This window comes from Xenopus laevis, chromosome 2L (assembly GCF_017654675.1).
Source record: "Xenopus laevis strain J_2021 chromosome 2L, Xenopus_laevis_v10.1, whole genome shotgun sequence".
Taxonomy (NCBI): Eukaryota; Metazoa; Chordata; class Amphibia; order Anura; family Pipidae; genus Xenopus; species Xenopus laevis.
In genome coordinates, this window is record NC_054373.1 from 93,000,764 (window position 1) to 93,026,828 (window position 26,065).

The 26,065-nt window shown below is 37.4% G+C and overlaps 1 protein-coding gene across 3 annotated transcripts; it reads right to left on the minus strand.

The window, feature by feature from the left end:
• Positions 1-346: 346 nt before the first annotated feature.
• rlf.L (rearranged L-myc fusion L homeolog) lies at positions 347-24,593 on the minus strand. 3 transcript variants are annotated; one of them, XM_018246775.2, is made up of 10 exons: positions 24,247-24,379; positions 21,264-21,425; positions 16,845-17,034; positions 15,924-16,078; positions 14,604-14,685; positions 12,442-12,577; positions 11,317-11,519; positions 9,054-9,190; positions 7,799-7,940; positions 347-4,944 (listed from the first exon to the last, which is right to left on the minus strand). In XM_018246775.2, the coding sequence occupies exons 4-10, from the start codon at positions 16,070-16,072 to the stop codon at positions 730-732; spliced, it is 5,064 nt and encodes a 1,687-aa protein (XP_018102264.1). In that variant the 5' UTR covers positions 16,073-16,078; positions 16,845-17,034; positions 21,264-21,425; positions 24,247-24,379; the 3' UTR covers positions 347-729. The 3 variants fall into 3 exon arrangements, with proteins under 3 accessions (XP_018102264.1, XP_018102263.1, XP_018102262.1); XM_018246774.2 differs by lacking the exon at positions 21,264-21,425 and having other exon boundaries at positions 24,247-24,385; XM_018246773.2 differs by lacking the exons at positions 16,845-17,034; positions 21,264-21,425 and having other exon boundaries at positions 24,247-24,593.
• Positions 24,594-26,065: the final 1,472 nt, after the last annotated feature.

Below are 26,065 nucleotides of genomic sequence, written 5' to 3' on the forward strand. Positions count from 1 at the left end.
GGCTTTGATGAGACATTTTAAAATGTTCAAAGATCCTGCCTTGCATAAAATTTCAGCAAATATGTTGACGTAAACGTTTCAACGTTTGCACCCCAATTTGTAGAAAATAAATTTATTAAACTCAGTCTGCATACATCACAAAATTTTCACTTCGGCTAAATCAAAAGCATTTAACAGATGATAAAAAATATTCGCTAAAAACAGACATGCTAAACCTACACTTAGTGCAGAAAATGTAGCCCAGACTATGAATTTGATGCTTTTAAAAAAAAGTCCAAATTATGGCAATAATAAAAAAAAAATCCTATATTAAAACAAACAAAAATATATTTGGAATGCACCATCATAACAGGTGAAAGTTTGCAATTTATTGAAACACAACTCAAAAAATATATAAGAGGTCGTAGTGTACAATATATTACAGAAAGCACCCATAAGTGCATATTCATTCAAGTATGAAAAATTTGTATTATCCAAATCCCAGGACAATCATGCACATGTATTTCCAAAGGAAGCCCAATTATATTGATGTCCTAGCACCAACTTTTTTTTTTTTTTTTTTTTTAATCTGGGAAGATAAACAAATGTATATTTGTGAACACAGATAAAATACATTCAGGAAATGATACATCTAATTGCACAAAATTTCTATATAATACAAGTCTTTTTTTATCAATAATCCTGGATTCCTCAAATTAATACTGGCACACTTTTTGGTTAATTTAGTTCTCAGGAAATCCCCACACACAGTTTGTCAGTTTTTTTACTTGAGAACAAGCCTATGAGGGGGATATTGAATTTTGATCGCTCCAGAACTACAACAGGCCGTTGGTAATGGAGTTGTTTTAAAGCGAGATCTCCACAGTCTGTTAATGCTTTATCCAATATGGCCCTTAGAGTTTGCAATGTAGGTACTGATGTTGCAGTCTGAACATTACTGGACAACAAAGGCTGGAATCCTTGTAGATCATCATGTCCTATGTGGTCTTGGGGTAAGCATACTTTATGGTGATTTCTACTAGTTTCTTTAGTTTGGAAAGAATTCTGCAATTTGCAGTGCTGTTGCGGTTTCCATTCCGTATCCTCACATTCATCATCAGAATCCCTAGTCTCCTGTACAAATTTCAGAAATGAGGATTCAAATTCATTTGGCTTAAAATTAGCCTTTAAATTCAACGTTAACTGTCTTTCAATATCTACAGTTTGGGAACTAAATGAATCCGAGTCCACAGAATTTTGTAGTCCATGGTTATCCATGTTGCACGACTGAAAATTAGCAAAAGATGGCCTTGCACCAGAACTGGTGCATTCTTTTGGAGATGAATGAATACCAGGTTGCCTTAAACAACAATGTAACATTTTATCTTGATTTAAAGTGTCTCTCTCCACTGAACTGGACAAGTCTGACTTATTATTCTGAACCTGCTCTTCTCCATTACATGTATTGTGGATATCACCATGCAAGAGTAATTTAGGTATTTCATGTTCTTGAATTAAATCATGCATCTCTGGACTGGTCTCAGGAGCTTCAGATGAAAAGTCTTCTTCTGTTTTACAGTGTGGGAAATTCTTGACACAGTAGACCAGTTCTGGAATACTGTCGGCAACGTAAGATGCGGACAGATTATGCGTTAGCTTGTAATGCCGAATGATACTACTTTCTAATTTTACAACTGAAGAACAACCATGGACCATGCACGGAAACTGAGTGATATCAATATTCTGAGCACACATTTGTAAGGCTTCTCCTCTTGATTTTAATTCAACAGACTCCTTTTTGTCTTCCTTTTTTCTCACTCTACGTTTTTTTCTATTAAACATCAAATTACTTCCATGCCTTGATGCAATGTAATTTCCCTGCATGTCATCTGGCTCCACATTTAGTCTTCTTTTTCTTAGTCCTTGATACAGTTTATATCTTCTGTGACGGGATAAAATGTGTCGAGTGTAGCTTGCATGATCTGAAAACATTGCACTGCAGCCTTCTACATCACAGTAAATTTCAGACTCATCACTTTCTGTTTCATCACTGGATTTTTCATCATCTGTTTGGGGTTTAGAGCTGTTCTCTGCATATGTGTCATCAAGTTCTTTTTCTTCATTTTCACTATGGTTGTGATATTCTGTGTAATGTTTGGAAAGTGCTCTTGCACAAATGAAACTTTTTCTACACTGCTTATATTTACAGGTATATATTCTTCTACATTTGCCATACTCCCTTCTAGTATTGATTTTGTCTTTTTCTAGGCATAAAGATTCTTTGTTATATTGATGGACCAGTTGGTAATGACGAACTAAGCTTTTTTGGGATGTAAAAGAGGAATTACAGGCATTATGGATACAGTGAAATGGTTTGTGGTATTTATTTAATATGTAACACAATTTTCCTTGGGCCACAACACGTCTTCTACCTCTTCCTTCCCCGACTTTAAAGTTGTCTGCATGACTTTCAGATGTGCCGATTCCATTACCAGCATCTGTTTCATCAGATAACGAATCAGTGTAAGGTTCATTATTGACTTCTTGGAATAGGGATCTCCTGTCCGGAGTCAATGTGTTGGCTTCATTTGCTTGGAATTTAATATAATTGCTATGACTCTCATCAATGTGCATTTTAATTTTATTTTCCAGCATTCGTCTTCCTGTTCGGCAGGTGGCTCTATCTTTAGATAGGTGATGTATTTTTTTGTAATGAATTCGAAGCAGAGTTCTCCTTGAAAATGCAGTTTTGCAGATATGGCATTGAAATGGAGTACATTTATTTTGAAATATCTGCAACTTAAGAGCTTTTTCCCTTGTGTAATGATGTTTCTTTACATAATGTAGTAAAAGAGCATCTTTTGTAGCAAAAGCAAACGTGCATCCTTTAAGTTCACAGAAGTACGGTTTACAAGATAACTGGGTGAGATACTGACTGAATACTTTTTCATGTTTCTGTGGAAAAGGGTTTTTTGGAACAGCACAATCAATGGATGAGCTGGAATTTGCTTCGGAATCTTGAGCACCAGAGGTGTTTATACATGAATTAGAGTTCTTTAGGTTTAAATGCTTCAAACTAGTCAGAAGTTCATTTATGGTGTTCTCTGATGCTGATCTCTGACATCCAGAGGGGAAATGTGTCTCACCACCGTCTTTTGCAGAACTTGTTTTGTCTGAACTTGAAACACAGTTTAAGTGTTCAGTTTCAGGCAATAAGGGAATTTTTTGGGTGCCCGCTACAGCAGACTCACTGTATTTTCTATCTGTGGTATTAACTGTATCATGTCCAGCCAAGCTCTGTGAAAACTGAAGAGGGTTAATCCTTTGGAGACTGACTTTAACTGTATTTGCTATTTTGCAAGTGCAGTGCACACCTTCTGAATTTTTTAAGCAGTTTGTTAATGTGGGTAAATGTTCAGATGGTTTATGTATTTGTTTGGAATTAATATCCCCAGCCTCTGTTGTAAGTTTCTTTTCAGGCACTATATTTCTATCTTGAAGCATGGGGCTATTGCCACAAAGTTTGTCCAAATTACTGAGTGAGTATGCTTGATTATTAAAGTGAGGAAGATGCCGATTTTCTTGCTTGCATGTTGTTTCCTTAATTGCATCTTTGCTATTATTAGAACTTGTGTGGGTTACAAGGTGTTCTTGGAGTTCCGTACTAGAGTAATAGAACTTTTTGCAACCTGAAAAACTGCATACATATGAAGCATCTCTGAAATGTTGTGCTTCATGGTGATAAAGGAGGCCCAGATCACCAAAAACCAAGCTGCAACCTTCTAATTCACACTTGTATTGGGGGTCAGGATGTGACTGTTTGTGAATGAGTAGTCCATTAATAGTATTAAATCTTGCATTGCAGTCTATGGAAGCACATAAGAAAGGCTGTGATGCTATATGAATTCTCATGTGCTGCTTTAGATGGAAACCAGTAATAAAATGTCTTCGGCAAAAGGCACATTTCTCTCTCAAGTTTTTCATTTCTAAATAGTGTTTTGCATTTTCATCACTATTGTGATGTTCAGCTTTAAGATGTATGCTTAAGTACTTAAATTGCTTGAAAACTCTAGAACAACTAGTGCCTGGGCATGGGTAAACATCTCTGTCTTGAAGTTGCTTATCTTGTATCGTTTTAAAGGAAATATAACCCATAGAATCATATGCACTTTCAGCAGAGTCCATGTCAGGTTTCAGCTCCTGCATTTTGTCTTTTTTTGGTCGATGCCGCATGGGCATTTTCATATGGTCCATTACATGAGGTACAAAAATATCCTTCTTCTTGAATTTCTTAATACAAACAGGACAAGTGTATATACCATCAGCAAAGTGCATTTTTGAATGATGGAGAATCCTGGCCTCAATTACTTCTCTGTTGCAGATTAAGCAGTAAAATTTATACTGAAGCCACCTTTTATACCTTTCAGATGATCCAACTGGCTTTTTCACTTTAGTGGTTTCTAGTTCATTAGTAACATATTCTGGAGATGCTTGTGCTTTTTCGATGCAGTCCTCATAGCTGCCTAATGCGGGGTTTAAAACATCTGTCTCACTAACCAACGGATTATCAAAATTCTCTTCCTCCTCGTCAGATACTTCTTTCCCTAGAAGTTTAAGACAATGCCGCTTCAAAGTTTTCCAATCCCAGAATTCAGGATCAAACATCCAGTGACTCTTTAAAGAGAGCAAAAGTTCACAGCGCAGGGAGTTTGAAATAACACTTGATTCTTCGTCATTTTTTTGATCAGGTTGCTGAAACAGCTCCTCCAATATATTTAGTCCATCAAACGTTGGCTCAAATAAAAATTCTGTGAGTTGGCAGGCTCGCCTCACCTCCAAATCTTGTGGTAAAAGGCAAGCGATTGTTTTGCAAACAGAAGTTTTTGTTGCATCAGTTTCATTTGATGGAATCTGAAGGGCTCTTATGCACAACACTATAGAAACCAAAACGCCGTGGTCTCCAGCCTAGAAGAGAATCAAAATCTAGTTACTTTCAGACATTTAGAGAGACGTTTATAAAACTATAATAGCACTAGTAGACTTTTACCAGAAAATAAAAATGCAAGTCAGTAGGGGGCTTTGGGACTGGGCTGCCTAAAAAAACTGATGCTTAAAGTGATACTGTCATGGGAAAAAACATTTTTTTCAAAATGAATTAGTTAATAGTGCTGCTCCAGCAGAATTCTGCACTGAAATCCATTTCTCAAAGAGCAAACAGATTCTTTTATATTCAATTTTTAAATCTGACATGGGGCTAGACATATTGTCAATTTCCCAGCTGCCCCAAGTCATGTGACTGATAAACTTCAATCACTCTTTACTGCAAGTTAGAGTGATATCACCCCCTCCCTCCCCCCCCCGCCCAGCAGCCAAACAAAAGAACAATGGGAAGGTAACCAGATAACAGCTCCTTAGCACAAGATAACAGCTCCCTGGTAGATCTAAGAACAGCACTCAATAGTAAAAACCCATGTCTCACTGAGACACATTCTGTTACATTGAGAAGGAAAAACAGCAGCCTGCCAGCATTTCTCTCCTAAAGTGCAGGCACATGTCACATAACTGGGGGCAGCTGGGAAATTGTCAAAATGTCTAGCCCCATGTCAGATTTCAAAATTGAATTTAAAAAAAATCTGTCTGCTCTTTTGAGAAATGGATTTCAGTGCAGAATTCTGCTGGAGTAGCACTATTAACTGATGCGTTTTGAAAAAAAACGTTTTCCGATGACAGGATCCCTTTAAAGTGCACTGTGTGACATTGACCTAAGGCTGAGTACATAGGCCACATGGAGTCCAAAGAGTGGACAGCTGGCAAATGCTCTGTTCCTTGAACAAAACTGTATTAACTATAAGAATAATTCCTCTAACTGCCAAATCACAGTGATATCACAGTGTAACAGAAAGGAAGCCTAAAGCACAGAATATAAAGCACTAACATAAGTTGAAAACTATAAAAGCATTTCTAAGTTCTTTTAGGAAAAAAAAGTTGCACTATCATACAAATATTTTAATAAATGAAAACAAACAACCAATGTTTAATTTTTATAAAATATGCAGATCAGTGCTCAAAGCATGCTGGATTCAAAGTGTAAAGCTCCTCTTTAGAGCTACCTTCATCTGACAACTAAGTTGCCTCTGTGATGCAGTACCTCTTGCTCTGTAAAACAATGCTTTTTTTCTTCAGATAAAATGCCCAATGCTTTTGTCATGAAAAACGTTACCAGTGGTAAGTATCATTACAGCTTTTGGATAAGGATTTCTTGTTAGAGCAACAATGGCTGTATTTCAAATTAAATAAAAAGCACAAAAAGGGGTTTCAATTTTGAAATAAGAAAAAAGATAATATCACATAACTTCTCAGACAAAACGGTGTCCACAACCCACAAGTATATTGTCTTATCTCCCAAAAGGCCCATCCTCTTTCACTCACATGAATCATAAGTAATAATCATATTCTATCAAGGTGTGGTCCCAAAGTGCTATTTGTGCCATTTTTCAACATGGCTTGTGTTGAACACACTTTTGACTGTTATTTTAAATAATAAATATAAAATTATATATATATATTTTTTTGTTATTTAGGGCACTAAACAAGGAAATTGAACTAAAGTTTCACTTTAGCACTTCATGAAATAAACAGTTCACTGACAAGCACCTGATAATGTGTTGCTCAAAGGCTTAGCTTAGGCTATGGTGTCCGAAGATAGAAGGAAGTAAGGAGCTCTGAACAACGTGCTTATAAAGGGAGGACACGAAATAGAAAAAAACCCATAAAGGCAAAAAATATATTCTTTAAATTAAAGGGCCGACTTTTATTATGACGTAGTGAGTGATATGAGACAATTTGCAAGAGGTTATAATTTTTTATTATTAATGGTTTTTGTGTTATTTAGTTTATTATTCAGCAGCTCTCCAGTTTGCAGTTTAAGCAATCTGGTTGCTAGGGTAGAAGCAACCCTTGAATAAGGGAGTGGAATATGATTTGCTGAATAGAAAGATTTCTGAGTAGCATTAACAATACATTTTTCTGCTTTACAGAGCATTTGCTACTAGATGGGGTCAGTGATCCCCATTTGAAAGCTGGAAAGAGTCAGAACAAAAAGGTGAATAAAAACAACTATAAAAAAAATGAAGACCATTTGCAAAGTTTCTTAAAATTGACAATTCTAGAACATACTAAAAGTTAACTTGAAGGTGAACCACCCCTTTAAATGAATTGTCAGAACGCAACACAAGTCCTATTTATTGTGCGAATTTTTGGAAAAAGGAGTTCTTAGGTGTACACTGTCCCTTTAAGTTGCTGAGAGATGTGAAAGTTAAATAAAGCAGGCAATAAATGGGCTGACCTGCCAATAATTGATCCGCTTGTGAGCTGGACAGTTGGATTTGTTCAAATTGGCTAAATAGCACTGTACAACCCAATCAATCAGAAGTAAGGAGGAACTGCAGTCCTTATATTCTCACATCAACCAATCACCCAGCAAATAAGATTTTAATTTTGTATGTTAAAAGAGGATCTAGTTCACATTAGACTTAACTCAGAAGGGTTGCATTTAGGTGTTAAATTGCACAAGTAGAAAATATATATTTTTTTATTTTTTTCCAGGATGAAGTTGGTTGATATGCTGTGATTAAATACCCATGTGCAAGCTAGCACCTATGCTGTTAATTCAGTTCCAAGGGCTCCTAGCTACTTGCTTTCTGCATTTGACCACTTTCCTTGCCAGAACAAGATATCCTTTTTCCAATCAGCCTCAACTGGCAACACAATTTGGTATTTTACGCAGGAACACAGATTTAACTTAACGCATTTTACATACCTCTGTATGCACAACTCTAATAAGAAAAAAAAGATGTTGGCGTGTTTTAGCAATGACTCCAAACTGTCTGCATCTTTCAAGAAACGTGTTTAAAGACGGATCAATCCTTCTCTGCAGCTTGCTCCAAAACAGGGTCAGCTCCCTGCAAAAAAAGAAAAAACGCATTCTGTTCTAAGAATGAAATAGCCATTTATAATACACAAAAGCCATGAATATCCTGTAAATTATATCCTTATAAACGGTGAGTTCTGATGTCATCAGTTATAAACGGTGAGTTCTGATGTCATTTCTGTCACATGACTCACTGAAACTTGTGTATTATAATAAATAAAGTACCCCCAATTGCAAAATATGAGGATATTAGAAGTTACCTCGGCGTTCCATGACCTGTATAAAAACACTCGGCCTTCGGCCTCGTGTTTTTATATGGTCATGAAACTCCTCGGTAACTTATAATATCCTTATATTTTACAAGAGGGGGTACTTTATTCACTATATTAAACCCCTTTCAACTTTTGGTATGACACAAGCACACAAAAATGATCTGGGAGTGCACAGAAACAGAATACACAGACTAATTATTCAGTATTGCACGGACCTATACACTTCTTGCCTAAAGTAGATTATTTTTTGCATTTAAGGACTACAGGAAACTGTGGTTGAGGATGGAACCGATTTGAGACATTATTTCTCCCCTTCTCATTGTACTTCAATATGACCCATGTTTTTCCTGCTTGGGTGCTATTCTCATGTCTACCACATGCAAACGGAATTGTTCAGCAGAGGTGTCAGACAGCCAATGGAGGGAGAGGGGGGTTATATCACTTCAACTTGTAGTGTATAAGTAAAGAATGACTGAAGTTTTTGAGAGCACAATTCAAATGGTTGGGGGGACCTGGGAAATGTACTAGCTCCATGCCAAATGTAAAAATGTAATTTAAAAAACTTCATTTTGAAAAAAAATCAGCGGATTTCATTTTGTTTTAAGTGAACATCACTTTGCAGAGATCTGTTCTAGCTTTGACATGAAAGACTATCTTTGCTGATCAGTTAAAAAAACAAAACAATATGAAACCCACTGTAATTGAGTGTTCTAAGTAAAAAAAAAAAAAACTTCCATGGGGGCAATTAATTTTTATAGGCACTATAACCAAAGATTAAGTACCCATTACCAAGTTTTAAATTTAGGCTTACTGGTAAAATTAGCAATGTTGGATAAAACAATTGGGAAAAAAAAAAAATGAAACACACCTACCAGGAGCAAGAAGTAATTTCATTTTGCAGTTGCTGGGTAAGATAAGTAGTACAGAGAATAAATGCTGTGTTATCTTGTCCTTCAGATTCCAGATTACATATTGTATCCAATACCTCCTTTCCATCCATTTTTGAAATCTTAAAATAAATAAATTCATAAATCTGGTTTACTGAAAATATCGCCAATTGTAACTTTATTCTATATGATATTCTATACGATATTATAAACTCATTTAATTTGTGTGCATGGCATAAGGATATTTAGAACATAGGCAGTATCTTTGGAAATAATGAATAGTACAAGTATGGGACCGGTTATCCAGAATGTTTGGGAACTGGGAACTGTTTCCGGATTGTTGGTCTTTCCATAATTTGGATCTTTACCTTAAAGAGATACTGACACCTGAAATTAAACTTTTTTTTACATCTAGTATAATATTGTCTTTGCAAACTACTTCTAACTTTGCCATAAAGTATTTGCATGATGCTTTTACATTACCTGTCTGATCCCCCATGTTACTGTATGAGGGGGCTGCCATATTTGTGCAGCAGGAGTCAGTTACAGTTTCTAATGCTAACGAACAGGCTGAGATGGGACAGTCAGGTTGGCAAAGTCAGAGTGTCAGAGAGTCAGGCTTAGGAACTTCAACTAACAATTATATACAAAAACATGACCTATAGGTAACATTTAATGTACATTCATATGCTAAAATTCATTTTTTAGTGTCAGTATCACTAAGTCTACTAGAAAATCATTTAAACATTAAATAAAACCAATAGGCTGATGTTGCCTCCAATAAGGACTAATTATATTTTAGTTTGGATCAAGTACAAGATACTGTTTAATAACTACAGAGAAAAGAGTAATCATTTTTAAAAATGTGGATTATTTGGATAAAATGGAGTATATGGGACATGGCAATTCAGTAATTCGGAGCTTTATATATAAGTTTCCAGACAACAGATCCCATACCTGTACATTTGTACACAGTAGAGCGATTTGGCCGTGTTTCGTGCAAGATATTTAAAAGTATCTACTTAAAGGAGAATGAATGAATGAATGCCAGTCATCCCATTCATTTGAAAGCAAAGTACCACAGTTCTAGTAATCTCTACCACCAATGGCATAAGTAGGGGCAGATTTATCAAAATGTGAGATCAGAGCTCCCCACAGAAAAACTCACCCACTTTCTATTCATTCCAATTGGATTCTTAATCGTGTATTTATTAATGGGTAAAAGTTAGAGTTCATCATTTAATAAATACTCTTCTAAAAATTTCACAGAAACAAATAGAAAGTGGGTGAATTTGTATGTATTGAATTCTAATTTCACAGATTGATAAATATGCCCCTAGATGTTACTAGGCCCTACAGAAAATTTAATTCAGTGCCCTAAAACAATAAAAATTTTACATGTTATACCTAGATATATTGAAATTTCTCAAAATTTAGGGTCTTGCTGGGCCCTCAACATCCCTGGCCCCCTCCTTCCTCTGTAGTTTCGCCCTTCTGCCACCTTGCAAAAATGCATAACGGGTGCTGGGCTACATTGCATTTCTAATTCTAATTTGTAAGGTTAGTAGCTGCATTTCAGTGATCAAAACATTGTGAGGCATGAACTTAAAGGGGCGGTTCACCTTCAAACAACTAGTTGTTTTCAGATAGATCACCAGACATAACTTTTTTCAATGACTTTCTATTTTCTATGTGTTAATGTTTTTCACCTTCTGAAGCAGCCCAGGGAGGGGGGGGGGGTCTCCGACCCTGTGAATTGTTCTAAATTGAAACATTTAGTTGATACATTTCTTATGTTTGTTCCTGCTGAGCAGAATCTCTGGTTTTTATTAGAGAGCTGTTACAATTGATACAATAGTTGCTAATACTCCAGAGATGCTGCTTAGAAATGTATCAACTAAATGTTGCAAAATTGTAAATTTGAGTCTGGCAGATGCAACTCTAAACATCAGAGATGCGAACATTTAACTTTAAACTTAGATTTTGGAAAAATAGTAAAAAATAAATAATGGAGTGTAATTGAAAAAAGTCTTTATTTCTGGGGAACAATCTAAAAACAACTGAATTAAAAAAAAAAAAAGTGTTTGCAAGGTTAACAACCCCATTAAGCAATTAAATAAATTCTGTGAATATTTTTTTTGTTTTCAGGTTTAAAAAAAAACAAACCTAATTCTGCACTCAAATATGGCACAAAGCATGTATGCAAGGAAATCAGACTAAAACATAATCTAACAACAGTTTCACTTACCTCCTTAAAAGCTTCCTCATTGGGTAACATAGTACACAGGCATGTGATAAAGGACTGACGAAAAAAGAAATCATTCAACGTTTCTGCGGAGTCTGAACAAATCTTTGATAAGATCATTGCTTGCTGCATGCAGTTTGATTTCATCAAGTGCTTAATTCGCATCTGCAGAAAACAGGACCCCTCTTGTGAAATCCATTTCTGGACTGGTAAAAAGGAGAACAACTTTTTTAACAAAAAACAGAAAATGTTTATATTTCATTATATAATTACAAATATTACAAAATACAATATGCCAATATGTAAAAATTATTTTTTTAAACAAAAAGAACTTTTGTCGAAAAGACTTGGGTCCGAGAGAGAGGGGAATTAATCTGGCACCTGCAAACGTAGAAGGGTTTCTATTAGCGTATGGCTGAATATGCTTAAGGTCAACACTTACTGCTCCTTAAAAATCTGTCTATTGATTCAATAAGGAGTCATCTGCAATTTTTACTGCCTATGACAAACAAATGCTTATAATCGTACTACTACAGAGATTTAAAAGGCAAGGCTGAAAATCGCACAAACCTTTGTTTTGTATGATGGTCTGTGGCCAGATTTAGAGTTAGAATGATTCTGTAGTCTTGAGCATGTGTGGTTTAAGCACAAGTAGATTTCTGAGCAGAAGTGTTTGAGAACGTGACCAATTTTTTAAAATTAAAGTCAAGTGAACCCCAAAATATAAATGTGCCTAATAAAAAAAAACAGAATTCGAAGCAAGTTATAAACATCCTATACAACTTTTCCATGGTTTTTTAGTTATTTGTATATGTTTTGCTATTGAAAGTGGTTTTTGTCTGTCCCTTTCTATTCCCTGCCTTGGTGGCTCAGAATTTGAAACAAAGTAAGACAAGGTTGCTAATTAACAGACCTGTCTTTGCTGGGGAACTAAGACTTTTGCAACAATATGCATATGCTGCTTTGAATAGAAATTGTTTTTACAATAAAACTTGAAGAGCACTGAAAATGTTTAATAAGTGTATATTGGAAAGTGGCTTAGAATGAAGTTTTCTTTTATTAGACAAATCTTAATCTTGGGGTTGACTTGCCCTTTAAGTATAAGAATAGTATAAGAATGAGCCTTACCTTCTTCTGGCTCAACAGGTTGTTGAGATAATATTTTAACTAGAACATGATTTTTCCAAGCTCCTCCACTTTGGACAACATCAATCAATAACTGTAAATTGTTATTTCCAAATTCCACTATTATGTTATGCGCATCCTGTTAAATAAATACACAAATTTCATAAAAATACAAGTTAAGCTAATGTTTTGAAATCTATTGACAGCAGCAATCTGTTTTCTAGTTACAAACTTGATTACCTAGTAGACTCTAGTTTGATGTGTTGTTCCTACATGCTTAATGTTTGCAGAGGATGGCTTTTAGACTTTTTATTAAGTGTTTGAAGATTTATTGATAATTTGAAATTGAAGCAAACCAGAGTCAAGAGAATGGTTTCCTTGCATTAAAAAGTCTTGTTAAAGTTATTTTATACACATATGTATTTATCTGAACTCTAGTTGGGAAAACAGAATGGAAAATTATAGAAGTAATGATTTTCAGGGAAATTGTTAAGAAGGGGATGGTAAGTTCAAAGGTATCTTAGTATATACTGGAGTTTTGTCAGATTCCCCAAACCATAGACCAGTGATCCCCAGCCAATGGCTCGTGAGCAACATGTTGCTTACCAACCCCTTGGATGTTGCTGCCAGTTGCTTTAAAGGAGGAGCTTATTTTTTAATTCCTGGATTGGGGGGCAAGTTTTCCACATTTTTTTGGTAGAAACCAGGTGTACTGAAATAAGAGAGCCCCCTGTAGTCTACATAGGGGTTACCAGTAGTAAATCACAGCCCATAATTGGCACCCCCAGGAATTATTGCTTGCTTGTGTTGCTATATTTTACATTCAAATGTGGCTCATGAGTAAAAAAAAGGTTGGGGGTCCCTGCCATACACTATCAATATAACTTAGTAATAAAGTAATATAACTTTTTATTTCCCCATTTTTAATTTAATTCAAATGATAATACTAACAAAGAAATGCTGAAAAAAATGCAATGGGCATATTTCTATTCAAAGAACAACGCTTTGCATATTATAGCATATGGTATAAGTGAGTTTTAACTCCACCGTGGAAGCCCAAAGGTATGGAGCTTCAGGCACTATGTAGGAAGACACAGGCAGATATTAACAAGCCATAGGAAGGGGTACTTACATCCATAAAATAATTATTGGCTTGTATTTTTTTTAATTTTCTAAGCCAATGCTTATACTATTTGTATTTTTATATAGGAACCATACCTCTATAATCCTTCCAGTTATACAAATCTGGCTATTGTATAAGCTATAGCTAGCCACTTTTTAGGTGGTAATGGAGGCTTCAGTTTTTTCCCCAACATGTGGGACAAGTAATATGGCAGCATTTAAATAATTGTTCCTCAAGAGTTGTGCCTGTCATTAGAGGATAATGGTCTGTGAGTTTATGTGGAAACAAGACCTTCTGGTCAGTATCTCGTCATTGAAATACTGTATTCTGAAGTACCAGGAACTAGAAGACATACGTTTTAGACGTTGTTTGGGGGTCATCCTAGGACAGATTCTGTCCCATATCAGTTTTTCTTAAGTGTTTTGTGGGGTCAGCAAGCCATCTATAAATAAGATTGTGTACGTTGGGGAGTGGGGGGGTGACTGAACGGCTCTCAATTGTATTTTGGCCATTCATTTAAGTTTAGGAGTATACATATATGACATATCAAACTCCTGCCTTTTTTAGGTTAACACATGATTTCAGGGAGTCTTTATTGAGTAAGTGCACAAACTATAGGTCCCTTTCACTAATCATATTTTGTAGTTATTTAATAAATATTCGCTCAAGTTGATTCCATCTGTGACTGAATGTCAAGCTGAACCTTTCTATTGGGTTTAATTAGTATTTTAATGGTCCCAAATCCCAAACATTCAGGATAACAGGTCCCATACCTGTAATGACATTATTAGTACTGTGCCTCGCTCCCAAACACAAAGTCCACTTGATCCAGACAGTGTGAATTCTATTTGCTTTCATTTTGGATAAAAGTTTGATGTTAACAATTACTAAGGGAAATGGTCCTGTAACTGCCAGGGTATTCTTATTATGCAAGATTCTAGGAGTCTCTTTCTTATGGTCTATCAACTGCAACCAGTGTAGGGTCTTCACAAGAAAAATAACATTAGCCTAAGAAACCAACATAGAAATGAAATGCATTTACCATAATAGATTTCTTTAACTGCAATCCATAATCACATGAGAAATCATCTTCAGTCATTGAAAGTAATACTTCAAAGCAGCTCCTACAAGTAAGTTGGAAGATATGAAAAAGTTATTAAAACATAACATATGTTAAAATGCCCTTGTGGAAAGGTTTATGTGGGACAAACAGCTTGTGCAGTCAAAGAACGCATTAAAGAAGATAAGTGTGATATAAGAAATTTTAAGGCTAATAATTCAACTGATATACCAGTATCTCATCACTTCTATACAAATAGACACAATGCTACCCAGTTGAAATGGTTAGTGTTGGAAGTAGTGGATAACCCACAGACAGGTGGCAATAAGAAACAATTGTTACTTCAGAGGGAAGCACTATGGATAAAAAAAGTTACAAAGTTTATCCACAGTAAGTATGAATGATCCGTGGGGCATAGTGAGCTTTATGTAATGAATATAACTGATGATATGTTGCTAATATTCCTTTTGTTTCCTTTCAGTGAGAAAGAATTGTTGCGACCTGTACATGAATAGAATGGCATACATGGTAAAACACAGGTTTACAGTGGCAGCATAGTTTTCTGTTATAACATGTATTGCATATTTATGTTTAATACGTGTAGATTTTGCATTAAGGGCTAAACACACCCTGCTGATATTAATTGTCATGCCTTGTCCATGACGAGATTGTGTATATGTATGAACTATGGACTCTAGTAGGCAAGAAGCAATACTGGGGACAAGTGTAATTGTTACTGCACTTTTTGGACATCAAACTACAATGAACTTTTGCACAGTTACAAGAGGCAAGGCTGGTAAATATTCCCCACAGCAGTTGCCCCCCCACTGCACCTATGGGGTTAAGGGGGTGGGGTTGATACACCTTTAATAGATCTGTGTAATTGGTTTGGAAATGTAACTCTTGAAAAAGAGCCTCGAAACATGTGTTGAATAAACAATGTAGCAGCATAGTTTCTGCATTGGAGTATCTGTTCCTATATCCAGAGTATTGACACTTTATTAAGGACATAAAGTTGGGAACTGGATACTTAAGTTTTTTCTGGCGCTAGCTGGGCCGGCATATCAAGCAACTTTGAATTAAAACAGATACATTCAGAGAAACCATGTCTCTTTGCTACAAAAAAGGTTTCCGACTACCCTGCAGTCTGTCACCTATCAGCATATATGAGAGGTATGTCGTAATAGGCCTTTTAATACTCAACATAACATATTTTATTGGTTCACCTACTATAAACAGTGCACACATCTGTTGTAAACATACCATAGTAAAGACAAAGTGTATAAATAATACTATACTTACAACATAAGCCTTCCGAGAAGAAGCAAAACATCTTCACATTCAGTAGTGAGGTAAGGGCGAGCAGTTGCAAAGCTCTGCAAAGCAGTTCCATAAACAACTGCACAATGAATTAGGTTTTCTGAAGTTGCATTTTCTTCAGTATGTTGCATTAGTATCTAAATGAACAACAAAAAAACCATAGCACAAAAATAAGTTTGTAACCTTCTAGTTTCTCAGACATGGTTATCTGCCTTTGTTATATACATGCATTATTATTACAGTGAGTCCTTGATTTTAATTTATCTCAGAAGTCCATGGCAAACATTTCGAAAACAGCACGATTAATTCAGGGAAATGTTAACATTTAGTTAAAGGGACCTACAAAATTTGTGAACATAAATGCCTTAGAAAGGTTCCATTACGACTAAGAATCACTAGACAAAAAAAAAGAGTTGGCTTGTCAGAAAGGGCTTATTTACATTTTGCTTTCATATTAACTCCTGACGAACACCTACAGGAAAGGTGACTGGCATGGGGGGGGGGGGTGTGTGTGTGTGTTACGGTGGAATCATGTTATAACTTCAAATGCAGAAATCTCGGCTTCTTAAAGAAATCCTCTTCAATCCTACCAGCCCAGCAATATATTTTTATGGCTGCAACCCTTTTCATGTATCTTAGTATTCTGACATCCAGTGGGCACACTGACAGTTCAGTTAGGCTGGAGTACAACTGTTGACAGAACTCTTGCCATCCCAGAGCCTACAGTGAAGATGTAAATGCCAACTCCTGCAGAGATGAAGGATGGACAATGTCATCTGCCATTACCTAGATGCAGTTTTAATGGGGAAAGGACAGCAAAGACAAAGCCAATTCTGAAATTGATTTGCTCAGAAACCTATTAACAATTTTATTTTATTCTTTTAAGAGTTTAAGGACTTTTACCTCTCCCAACTCTCCTGCCTGTGGGTCAGTCCAATGGAATCGTATTAGATAATGATAGACCGTGGTTCCTTTCTAAATAATGCAGCAGTGCCGTTCCCCTCATTTCCAACCTGCCTGACAATCCATCGTCGATCTGGAGAAAGGGCCACACCCACCACTTGGAAAAAGGTATACAGCCCTGCTCTAAAGCCTACAAAATATTACAATAAAGATGCTTACAATATGCATAAATCTTAGTTGTCTTTTTGCAATGAAGTTGCTGAACTAGAACTCAGAGACCAACTGACAGAATCATCTCTAGGACCACCAGCTTGCTGTATCTTACCGTGACCAAAGTTTTCTCAAAAAAATATGTAAAATAGTCAACAAGCACTTTTCCCACACTGTTTGGTCACTGTTGATCGACAGGAATAAGCCCTTTCTACTTGATGCAAAGCATGGGTCAAAGCCTCTTTATAAAAGAGTCCCACCTCACTGTAAAAAGGAGAAGTCAGACATGTGGCACTTAAAGGGGATCTAAACCCTTGAAATAAATTTGCCTTCTAAGCATGTTTGCAACTAGATTTTGTTTTAAGTGTTCAGCATTTGTTTTAAGTGTTTAGATCCCTTTTAAAGCTCCTTAAAAAATAAGGTTTTTATTTTTTAAACTGAGGTGTTAAGACTGTCGGGTCACATGTTCAAATAGCACAAGACTCAATAACCGTTGTACAGGTATGGGACATATTATACAGAATGCTCAGGAGCTGGGGTTTACCGAATAATGGATCTTTCCGTAACTTGGATCACTACACCTTACATCTACTAAAAAAAATAGTTGAATCATTAAATAAACCAAAAAAGGATTGTTTTGCTTCCAATAAGGATTTAATGATTAATTGTATCTTAGTTGGGATCAAGTACAAGGCACTGTTTTAGTCTCACAGAGAAAAAGGAAATGTTTTTAAAGAAATTTAATAATTAAAATGGAGTCTATGGTGGATGGCCTTCCTGTAATTCGGAACTTTCTGAATAACTGGTTTCATGATACTGGATTAGCATGAAAAATTCAGATAAAGAAACATTCATATACATATACAGAATGCAGGCATATACTTCAGCAACTCAGATTGGAGGTCTTTAAAATACACACAAATGAAAAAGTGGGGACATTACACTGCTTTTACCAAAGAGGAAGAAGTCATATAGCGTACTATTATTCTTTACCACCATAGTCCAACGCTTTACAGAGATAATATCCGTCCCTTCCCCAGACAGCTTTAAAGTCCCTATCACATTCACACTCATATTTTATCAGGAACCAAATAACCTACACTACCGTTTTTGGAGTGTAAAATGAAATTGGAATACCCATATAATAAAATTAAACACTGCCCAAAAGGCTTTTAATGAGGATGTAAACCTTAAATGTTTTCTAAGGCTAGGGCCACACGGCGCGATTTTGCCGCGATTCTGCGCTGGGCGAGTTGCGAGTCGCTGCGGTTTTTAAGCCGAAATAGCTTTGTTAACTTTGGCGCTGGCGTCAATGCAAATCGCGGCGAAATCGCTGCGCTAATTCACACGCGGCGATTCGTTTTCTATTGTCGCCCGAAGTTGCCTCGCTGGGCGTTTCCGGGCGACAGTAGAAAAAGAATCGCCGCGTGTGAATTAGCGCAGCGATTTCGCCGCGATTTGCATTGACGCCAGCGCCAAAGTTAACAAAGCTATTTCGGCTTAAAAACCGCAGCGACTCGCAACTCGCAACTCGCCCAGCGCAGAATCGCGGCGAAATCGCGCCGTGTGGCCCTAGCCTAAAGGCTAATGTGTAAAATTAATTGCTTCCCTATCTCCCAGAGTGACTGTATCTAGAGAAACAGAGATTTAGCATTAGCTTCATCGACACATTGTATGGCTTCTCTGTAAGATAGAAATACAGAGTGAAAGAGAAAGTGTTTGTGTGAGAGAGAGAGTGTGAGAACACTATTATGCACTGTTGATACCATCTACAGGCAGTTCTCTATCTCTGCAATAAGGAGTAATGTTTTCGGTTTGTATATAAAGTGTACAGACTGTCATTTTCACCCAAGTAAAGTTGGCCATACACGGGCAGATGTAGTAGGTGCTCTGTAAACTATCTTATGATCGGATTTTGGTCACGTCTTTGTTAGGTAGGCTGCAATCTCACATCTATTAACGGTTGGTTGTCTGTACCTTTGTTTACTTTCACAAAAGGCATGCACAGTGAAGGGATTGTTTAGGGATGACGGACAATTTTATTGTTCTGTGACAAATTTTTTTTAAACCTGCCTCGACTATTGGGACAAATTTGTTCGCATCCATTTATTTTAACTATAGGTAGATTATTTTATCAGATTGTGCTAAAATTGGTTGTTTCGCACAAATATGCCCTTGTATGGGCACCTTTAGGTATCCATGCGCAATTAAAACTTATTAAGGTAGGGGGTCGTTTTCCTATGTTTACATTGCCTGCTAATTTGAAGGCTAACAGGATCTCATTCACCAATTGCCCAGAAACTTAACAATCAAGTCAATAAAATGTTACTGTCTTTAGAGCTGTGTAGAATAGTTAATACCCAGCATTTTCATAAAGTCCAGTTAAGCCAGGCTAATATGTAAGAATTATACCACTATTTTACAGTAATCTGGACCAGGCAAAATTCAACAGGAAAGATTTAGGAGTAAAGAACTTCTAGCGTGTGTAATATGCTGTGTTAACAGAGGTTGCTTTTTTTCCCCAAGCAGACACCTCATTTTATGCATTCAGCTTCTTCCTGAAAAGTCGTCCCTTTTGATGTGCCAGCTGTTAGTGCTACTATACCCTTATAAAAATGTTATTTGCCGGCCAGATGGCATACGGATCGCTTCGGTTTTCCCAAGTAGGCCAAAGCTTCCTTGTGAGGCAACTTCTGAGGACTTCGGAAAATGTGATCCGAATGCCATTGCGCCGTCAATTCACATTCTTGCCGCCGGGAAGACATTTCGGGGAGATTAGTCGCCAGAAGAAGAGATGTCGCTGGTCGACTAATCTCCCCATCTGCCACTACGCTTAAAGAATAAAGGAAATCCTTTTTCCCCAAGCTTCATTCAAATAGTACCCCCTTGCTCTCTCATATAGCAAACTTTATTTTCCCAAATACCTTTTTTAAAAGTAGTAACTTCACCTTGGAAATTTTCTTTACCTACTAAGTCCTTCGCATATGGCATCTTTAAAATGCCTATGCCACAAAGAGCGACATTTCAGACAGACTGTGCATGTGAGAAAATTCCCCGTCCGATCTCCTGCGCATAATAGTTTGTCGTGCAAAGTATTACATAACAAAATAGCAGGACACGAGCTTCCAGAGCATGCAAAGCAGACACCGCTCAGCGCTAATCAAGAATCAAAACAATACAGATCACAATCGGTGTTTCAGTTTAAGAGATAGGGGCACGGGTAAATATAGCACCCTCTTTTAGCAATTCCCAATTGGTTGAAGTGGGCGGGCATAGGAATGTAGGAAGCGACCCTGCTCATATAGAAGAAGTCGAAACAGGAAGAATATTTCCTGCGCGTGTGCCTAATCCAAATAGTATGCTAGCACATGTGTTGCAGTCTTGGTCTTGAAGATAGACTGATGCATTATCGGGTTTACTTTATTCTATACTAAGCGTTTTTGTGAAACAATCTGCTTTGGATATACTAAATGACATGGAACTAGAGCGAAATAACAGCACTTATACACAGCATTGTGGCAAGCCTTTCCCTGATCAGATTATTGTCTTCAGACTTTTCTTGTCCTTTAAATGACAAGAAAACCTAATCATGAGCAGTGGTACATAAACATTATTTAGTGTTTTATATTGTGCATGTCTATAGCTCAAATGCAAGCTTGCAGCTTTCAAGCGTGAGATTGTTGCTTCAAGATAATAAGTCTGTCTGAATTTAGATTTGAAGGATGTGCACAACTACTCCCATGCACTGAAAGATTCTCATTTTAGTAACGCTGGAAACCTTGGAAAGTTCCCGTAGACAAAAAACACCCCAGTCCCGAATATTACATACACCAGTTCATATAGCAGTTATCAGCTAATGCTTTAATTGGTTTTACAACCTTCTCTCTTTAGGATACTGGAATTCTAAGCAGCTTTTCATATGTTAAATATACATTTTCAGTAATTTTAAAGATCTTTGCAAAAGTATTGCTTTCGCACTGTCCCTTTCTATTATCTGCAATAACTGTTGGTTGTGACTCTTAAAACAATACAGCAAAAACCAGCACTCCTCCAGCCAAGTCCAACAGAGCCCAGATTCTTAAATTACTATGTTAAATAAGAGTTTGGTTGCAGGGTTGCAGTATCCAAAAAAATGCTACTATGCAGAGAGGCGCCAGCCTACAAAAAATGACCTGATGAAAATAGTTCGGACCACCATATGGAGTTTACCTTGACGTGGTATGGTGGCTTGTAGCTAATTTGGACAGATCAGTTTCGTTTCCATTGTACTTGTACATTTTGCTCAGCCTTGAAGCACTCCCACGACCGCCCTTTTAGTGCCATTTCCAAGGAGCAACTTATAATTATGGAAATAAAGTATACTCATTGTATCTAAACAGAAAATATATTTAAAAGATAAAATACACAGTAAATTCCAAAAATGCCTTTTAGAGGTTAACATCCCACTAGACAGAAAACAGAGCATTACAAATAATCAGCTATTTGACAAATATAGCAAACCCCCCCCAAAATCAATGTGAACACAAGAGTCATATACATCACTATATCGCCGACATTCCCTTGCATACAATGACAAATTATAAGAGCCAAAAAAAAGTTATGAGTATACAGATGCCAGATATTCATAGTGTAACAAAATATTGCTATCTAATTTTCATGGTCAGCACTTTGATTAGCAGAAACAAAGCTTGCAGTCTGCAGTTTGAGTGTGCAGCAGCCTGAAACTGTAAGAGACCCTCAATAAAACCATACATTTTTTACTCCAAACCTTTGTTAAATTTAGCAATTACTAGAAACTTTTAGACATTTAACAAAAAACCTTGCAGTTTACAGCATTTTAACTTTTGCGCAATAGGCAAAAAAAATTAAATATCAAAAGTATTGTGAATAATATGATTACTCAAATATGTGGCAAGGAGAACTCCCCAATCCTTAAAGGGGGTAAAATACCTCTTTTGTACGTATGTTTAGTACAAGCCCTATTTATTGAACTCATGTTAAAAAATATATTCTTGACCTTTAAACAAAGCTGTGAAATGGGGATACAGCTGCTGGGGGCTTGTCACTTTAATATTAATTTATGTACAGACAGCTTTTGGTTCATTTAAAGGTTCAAAAGCAAAACAGAAAAATGTCTGTATGAATAATTTACTAGTATAATATACATTTATAAGACAATAGCCAAAATGATATAGTGAGGGTCAGTTCACTCATTTTAAACCAAGCTGGCATTAAAATGATCTATCTCCAGACCTAAAATTACTAGATCTGCTCACAATGTAAGTTTTCTAACTAATTCAACAATGGTTGCTTCAACCTGTAGATATTGGCAAAACTGCTTGACAGGTGCCCCTGGCCACCACCACCGCGACTTACCAGAGATATTATTTGAAGCTCAAACAACTAGTGTCTGATACTGTTGAGGCATAATAATTTCAAAATTTCAAATACTTAACCTTTGCTTCTCATCTTCATTTTACATGTTTAGGTTTAGGGTGCATGGGGCATTTTAAATATATGTGAAATGCACTGCCGAAGGAAGACATGTTGGAAACAGGATGGTCAAGTTGCGGAACATGCTACCTCTACCCAAAGAGAGTTCTCAACGAACATGGGGGCAGTGTCCCCATAAATAAAGCATTGCTTGCATTCTTTTATCAACTTGCTTCACATTCAGATTCAAGTTAGCAACAATAAGGGCAGCTTGCAAAGAAGGGGGGTTGAACCCCCCGAAACGTTGATCCTTGTAGTGATACATTAATAAAAAGAGGGGCTATGTCCCCGACTGCAGATAGAGTGTGTGCGGACCTGTGATTTTGCTGAGCCTGCAAAGAGGCCCAGGTATTTCTATTTCACAAACCAGAAAAAAATTATACAAAAGCTGAAAAATGTAAAACATAAAGTGAATATTTTATTAAAAACTGAATGATACTGTGTAAATGCACACATTTGATTAGTGGGTGATCGTTTATGGCAGTGCTGTCAAACTTTTCCCAAGTAGACGGCCCTTTATTTTATATTCAACATTTCACATTGCTAATTAAACACCATACACAATAATTATGGAGTCCATGGGCAGCCTGTACCCATAAAAACTAGCAAAGAGCAGCATTCTACCATTGGGCCTACAGGTGAACTTGCTCCTTATTACAAAGACTAACTGTTCAAGGCCACGTTAAACTTCACGCAAGCTGCTAACACAACCGTTCGAAACAGAACGTGTTTCCTCTTTGTGCCATATTCCTTTACAATGCTATTTTTGAAAGTCTTTTTTGAATAAGGCCAGAAAATATTCTAAAACATTTTCCAGTATACATTGAACACCGTTAATGTTTTGAAGTTACGGTAGCAGAGGCAGGAGATGAACAGACAGGAAGGAAACCGACTTCTGCTATAGGATTTCCCAAGTCGGAAGCAGAAGTGCAGAGTATGAAAACCGCCAGTCATTCACTGCTTTGGCAGAGGTATAATAGCACAGTGACAATATTTAATAAACATATACTGGAAATGCGTTTATGGGGTAGAATGATTTGATTGCTTTATTGGCTAAAAGAATATTTGTTTCATTGCACTGTTATGCAATCCAAGGTCCAATTAAAATCAAATTCAGTGAAAGAGTTTCATAAAAACAGCAGGAGGTCTGAGTGGCCCAGAGGCATGGAGCCTCCTGAAACTTTCCAGTTACCTCCCCAGAGCTCCAGCAGCAGCAAATGAAGTACCCCTGCGGTGCATTCTGGTACTAAGTGTGAGCACTGACTGCAGTACCAAGAACGCACTTACCCGACGCTGTGCATTGTGGGAGCGGTCAGGGCCCTCACTTGCCCCCCGCTGCCGCCATTCCTGCCAAGGCAGCTCCAATAACCAGGGGCCCCACTGGTGTGTGTGCAAGGCAGGCAGATATTCTGTATATAACATAGCACACTAGCGCAAGAGCCAATGCGAATGAATGACGGTAGTGGTGGATTAGGCTATATAGGGCATTAACCCTCCCACAAACCCGCCCCCATCTCTCACTGTCAGAGACCAAAATAAAACCATTGCGCTAGACCCAAACAAGCCTCGGCTGGAGGCGCAGCCCGTCATTAATGTGTTGGTATGGCTACTTCTGCACTCTAGCTACACAGAGAATGTGTCTGCAGCTCTTGTGCAGTTATTTCCCCTTTCTATTCTACCCAACGCAGCCATCACTCACCTCGCAGAAGCGACCGCAATATACAGCAGAGGAGGGCGCAGACACATCGTCGTCTTTCAGTATGTCCTGTAGCTCCGTCAGGTCTTCTGCTAAGCGGTGGGTTCGCGCTGCGGAGAGCGAAGAAGATGGTGTGTCTTGGCTGGCTAGCCCCGTTCGGGACTCTCCCTTCCCGTCCGCCATCTTCTCTCGCCTTTGCCGCGCGTAGGCATCACACACATACACCACAGAGCACACTCACTTCCAGCGTCACGTGTTTCGGCGTCTACTAGACAACGTCATCACTGGGGAGACCCGCGGGCGCGTAAGAAATTACGGTCCGGCTAAGGTCAAGTCTCCTCCCTAAAAGCCAATGAGAAACACCCTCTAACCGCGGCCATTTTGTTTGTTGACAAACTTTATCTTAGTGTGACTTATCATTTTTAAGCAGGCGCAGTTTTATTGTTTTAATTTAGAAATATGTTAGTGTCCAGACTGAATAGAATAGACTTGCTAAATAACCTTAGGTTTGTGGTTGTTCCTTAAAATGTTGACATGAGGAAAGAATTGTATACAAGAATTGCATACAAGAAGGAATAATATATGTTAAGTGTGACTTAGACTTAACGAAACAGATTTGTTTTAATTGTAATCCTTTCAGTTCTATATTTTAAATGTACCCTCAAATAGGGTTTCCCACCTGGCTGGCTTTGAATTGGAGGCTGTTTTTTTTTAAAGAGCTGTCCGGTTTCTAGGATTGTGAATGATGTCAATGATTCTGCCTCTGACATCACTACCCCGCCAGCTTTGACCACTTTTGTTGCCGACAAAGGTGGCAACCCTACCTCTATCCTCTTCCCAGATGAGCTTCCATCCCCAGCCTACCCACTAGATCACCTATTGCATTGCAAAACTGCCCACTGATGTAGGGGGACTGATAAATAGTTTCCCTGTTTATAGTGCAATCCCCTTAAGTTTTGCCGCTAAAGGGTCCCTCAGTTTATAGAGGAGCTGGACTCCTCTTCCTGGGACAAAGCATGACCCATAGAGTTCTATAGTTTGGCCACTAGGTGACTTGATGCTGTATAATATAAGCTAAGCACGCATGCACTTAAGGTCCATTTTGAGAGATACCCGTGGGGGTTCCACTTAGGACAATGCCTGAATGTTCAGTATGCATCTGGAAAGCTCTTGTGTTCTATCCCTCTTACCCTGTGGGGATATATACTGACCATTGGTGCTTTGAGTATATGCCTATCCACAAATGTTCCTTGTCCTGCTTTATTTCTGATAAACTCCTATGTGAACTATATTCCCAATAAATCAGTTCTATGGTTAAATTATAAGAACCACTGGTGCCCATTTATTGTGTTCTGAATATAATTGTAGTTCAACCATACCCTGCCTTCACACCATTGAGAGGGCTCACTCCTGAGTGAGAAGAATCTCATCCAGGCAGATTTATGGTAAAGCTTATACCTCAGGAGAAAAGGTGCTGCTCCATTTTACTATAGCCTTATACATTCGCACACAAATAAAAAAAAAAGTTAGAAAACCCTCCTGAAGCTAATTATATGCAAAACAGAAACTATGGGGCAGATTTACTAAGCTCGAGTGAATAATTTGAATAAAAAAATATAAAGTAATTTTTTGGGTACTTCGATCCTTGAATTGGTCGAATTTGATCGAATCGAATGATTGGAACGATTCGAATTAAAAATCGTTTGACTATTCGACCATTCGATAACCGAAGTACTGTCTCTTTAAAAAAAACTTCGACTTCATACTTCTCCACTTTAAACCTATCGAAGTCCAATGTTAGCCTATGGGGACCTTCCCCAGC

What these genes read in the sequence shown, in the direction of transcription:
- rlf.L (XM_018246773.2), bottom strand. Translation starts at nt 24,426, where the DNA reads ATGGCGGACGGGAAGGGAGAGTCCCGAACGGGGCTAGCCAGCCAAGAC. An exon ending in CTTCTCGGAAGGCTTATGTT is followed by an intron (nt 14,686 to 15,923) that starts GTAAGTATAGTA and finishes ACTTACTTGTAG; the next exon opens with GAGCTGCTTTGAAGTATTAC. An exon ending in AGTTAAAGAAATCTATTATG is followed by an intron (nt 12,578 to 14,603) that starts GTAAATGCATTT and finishes TTTATTTAACAG; the next exon opens with GATGCGCATAACATAATAGT.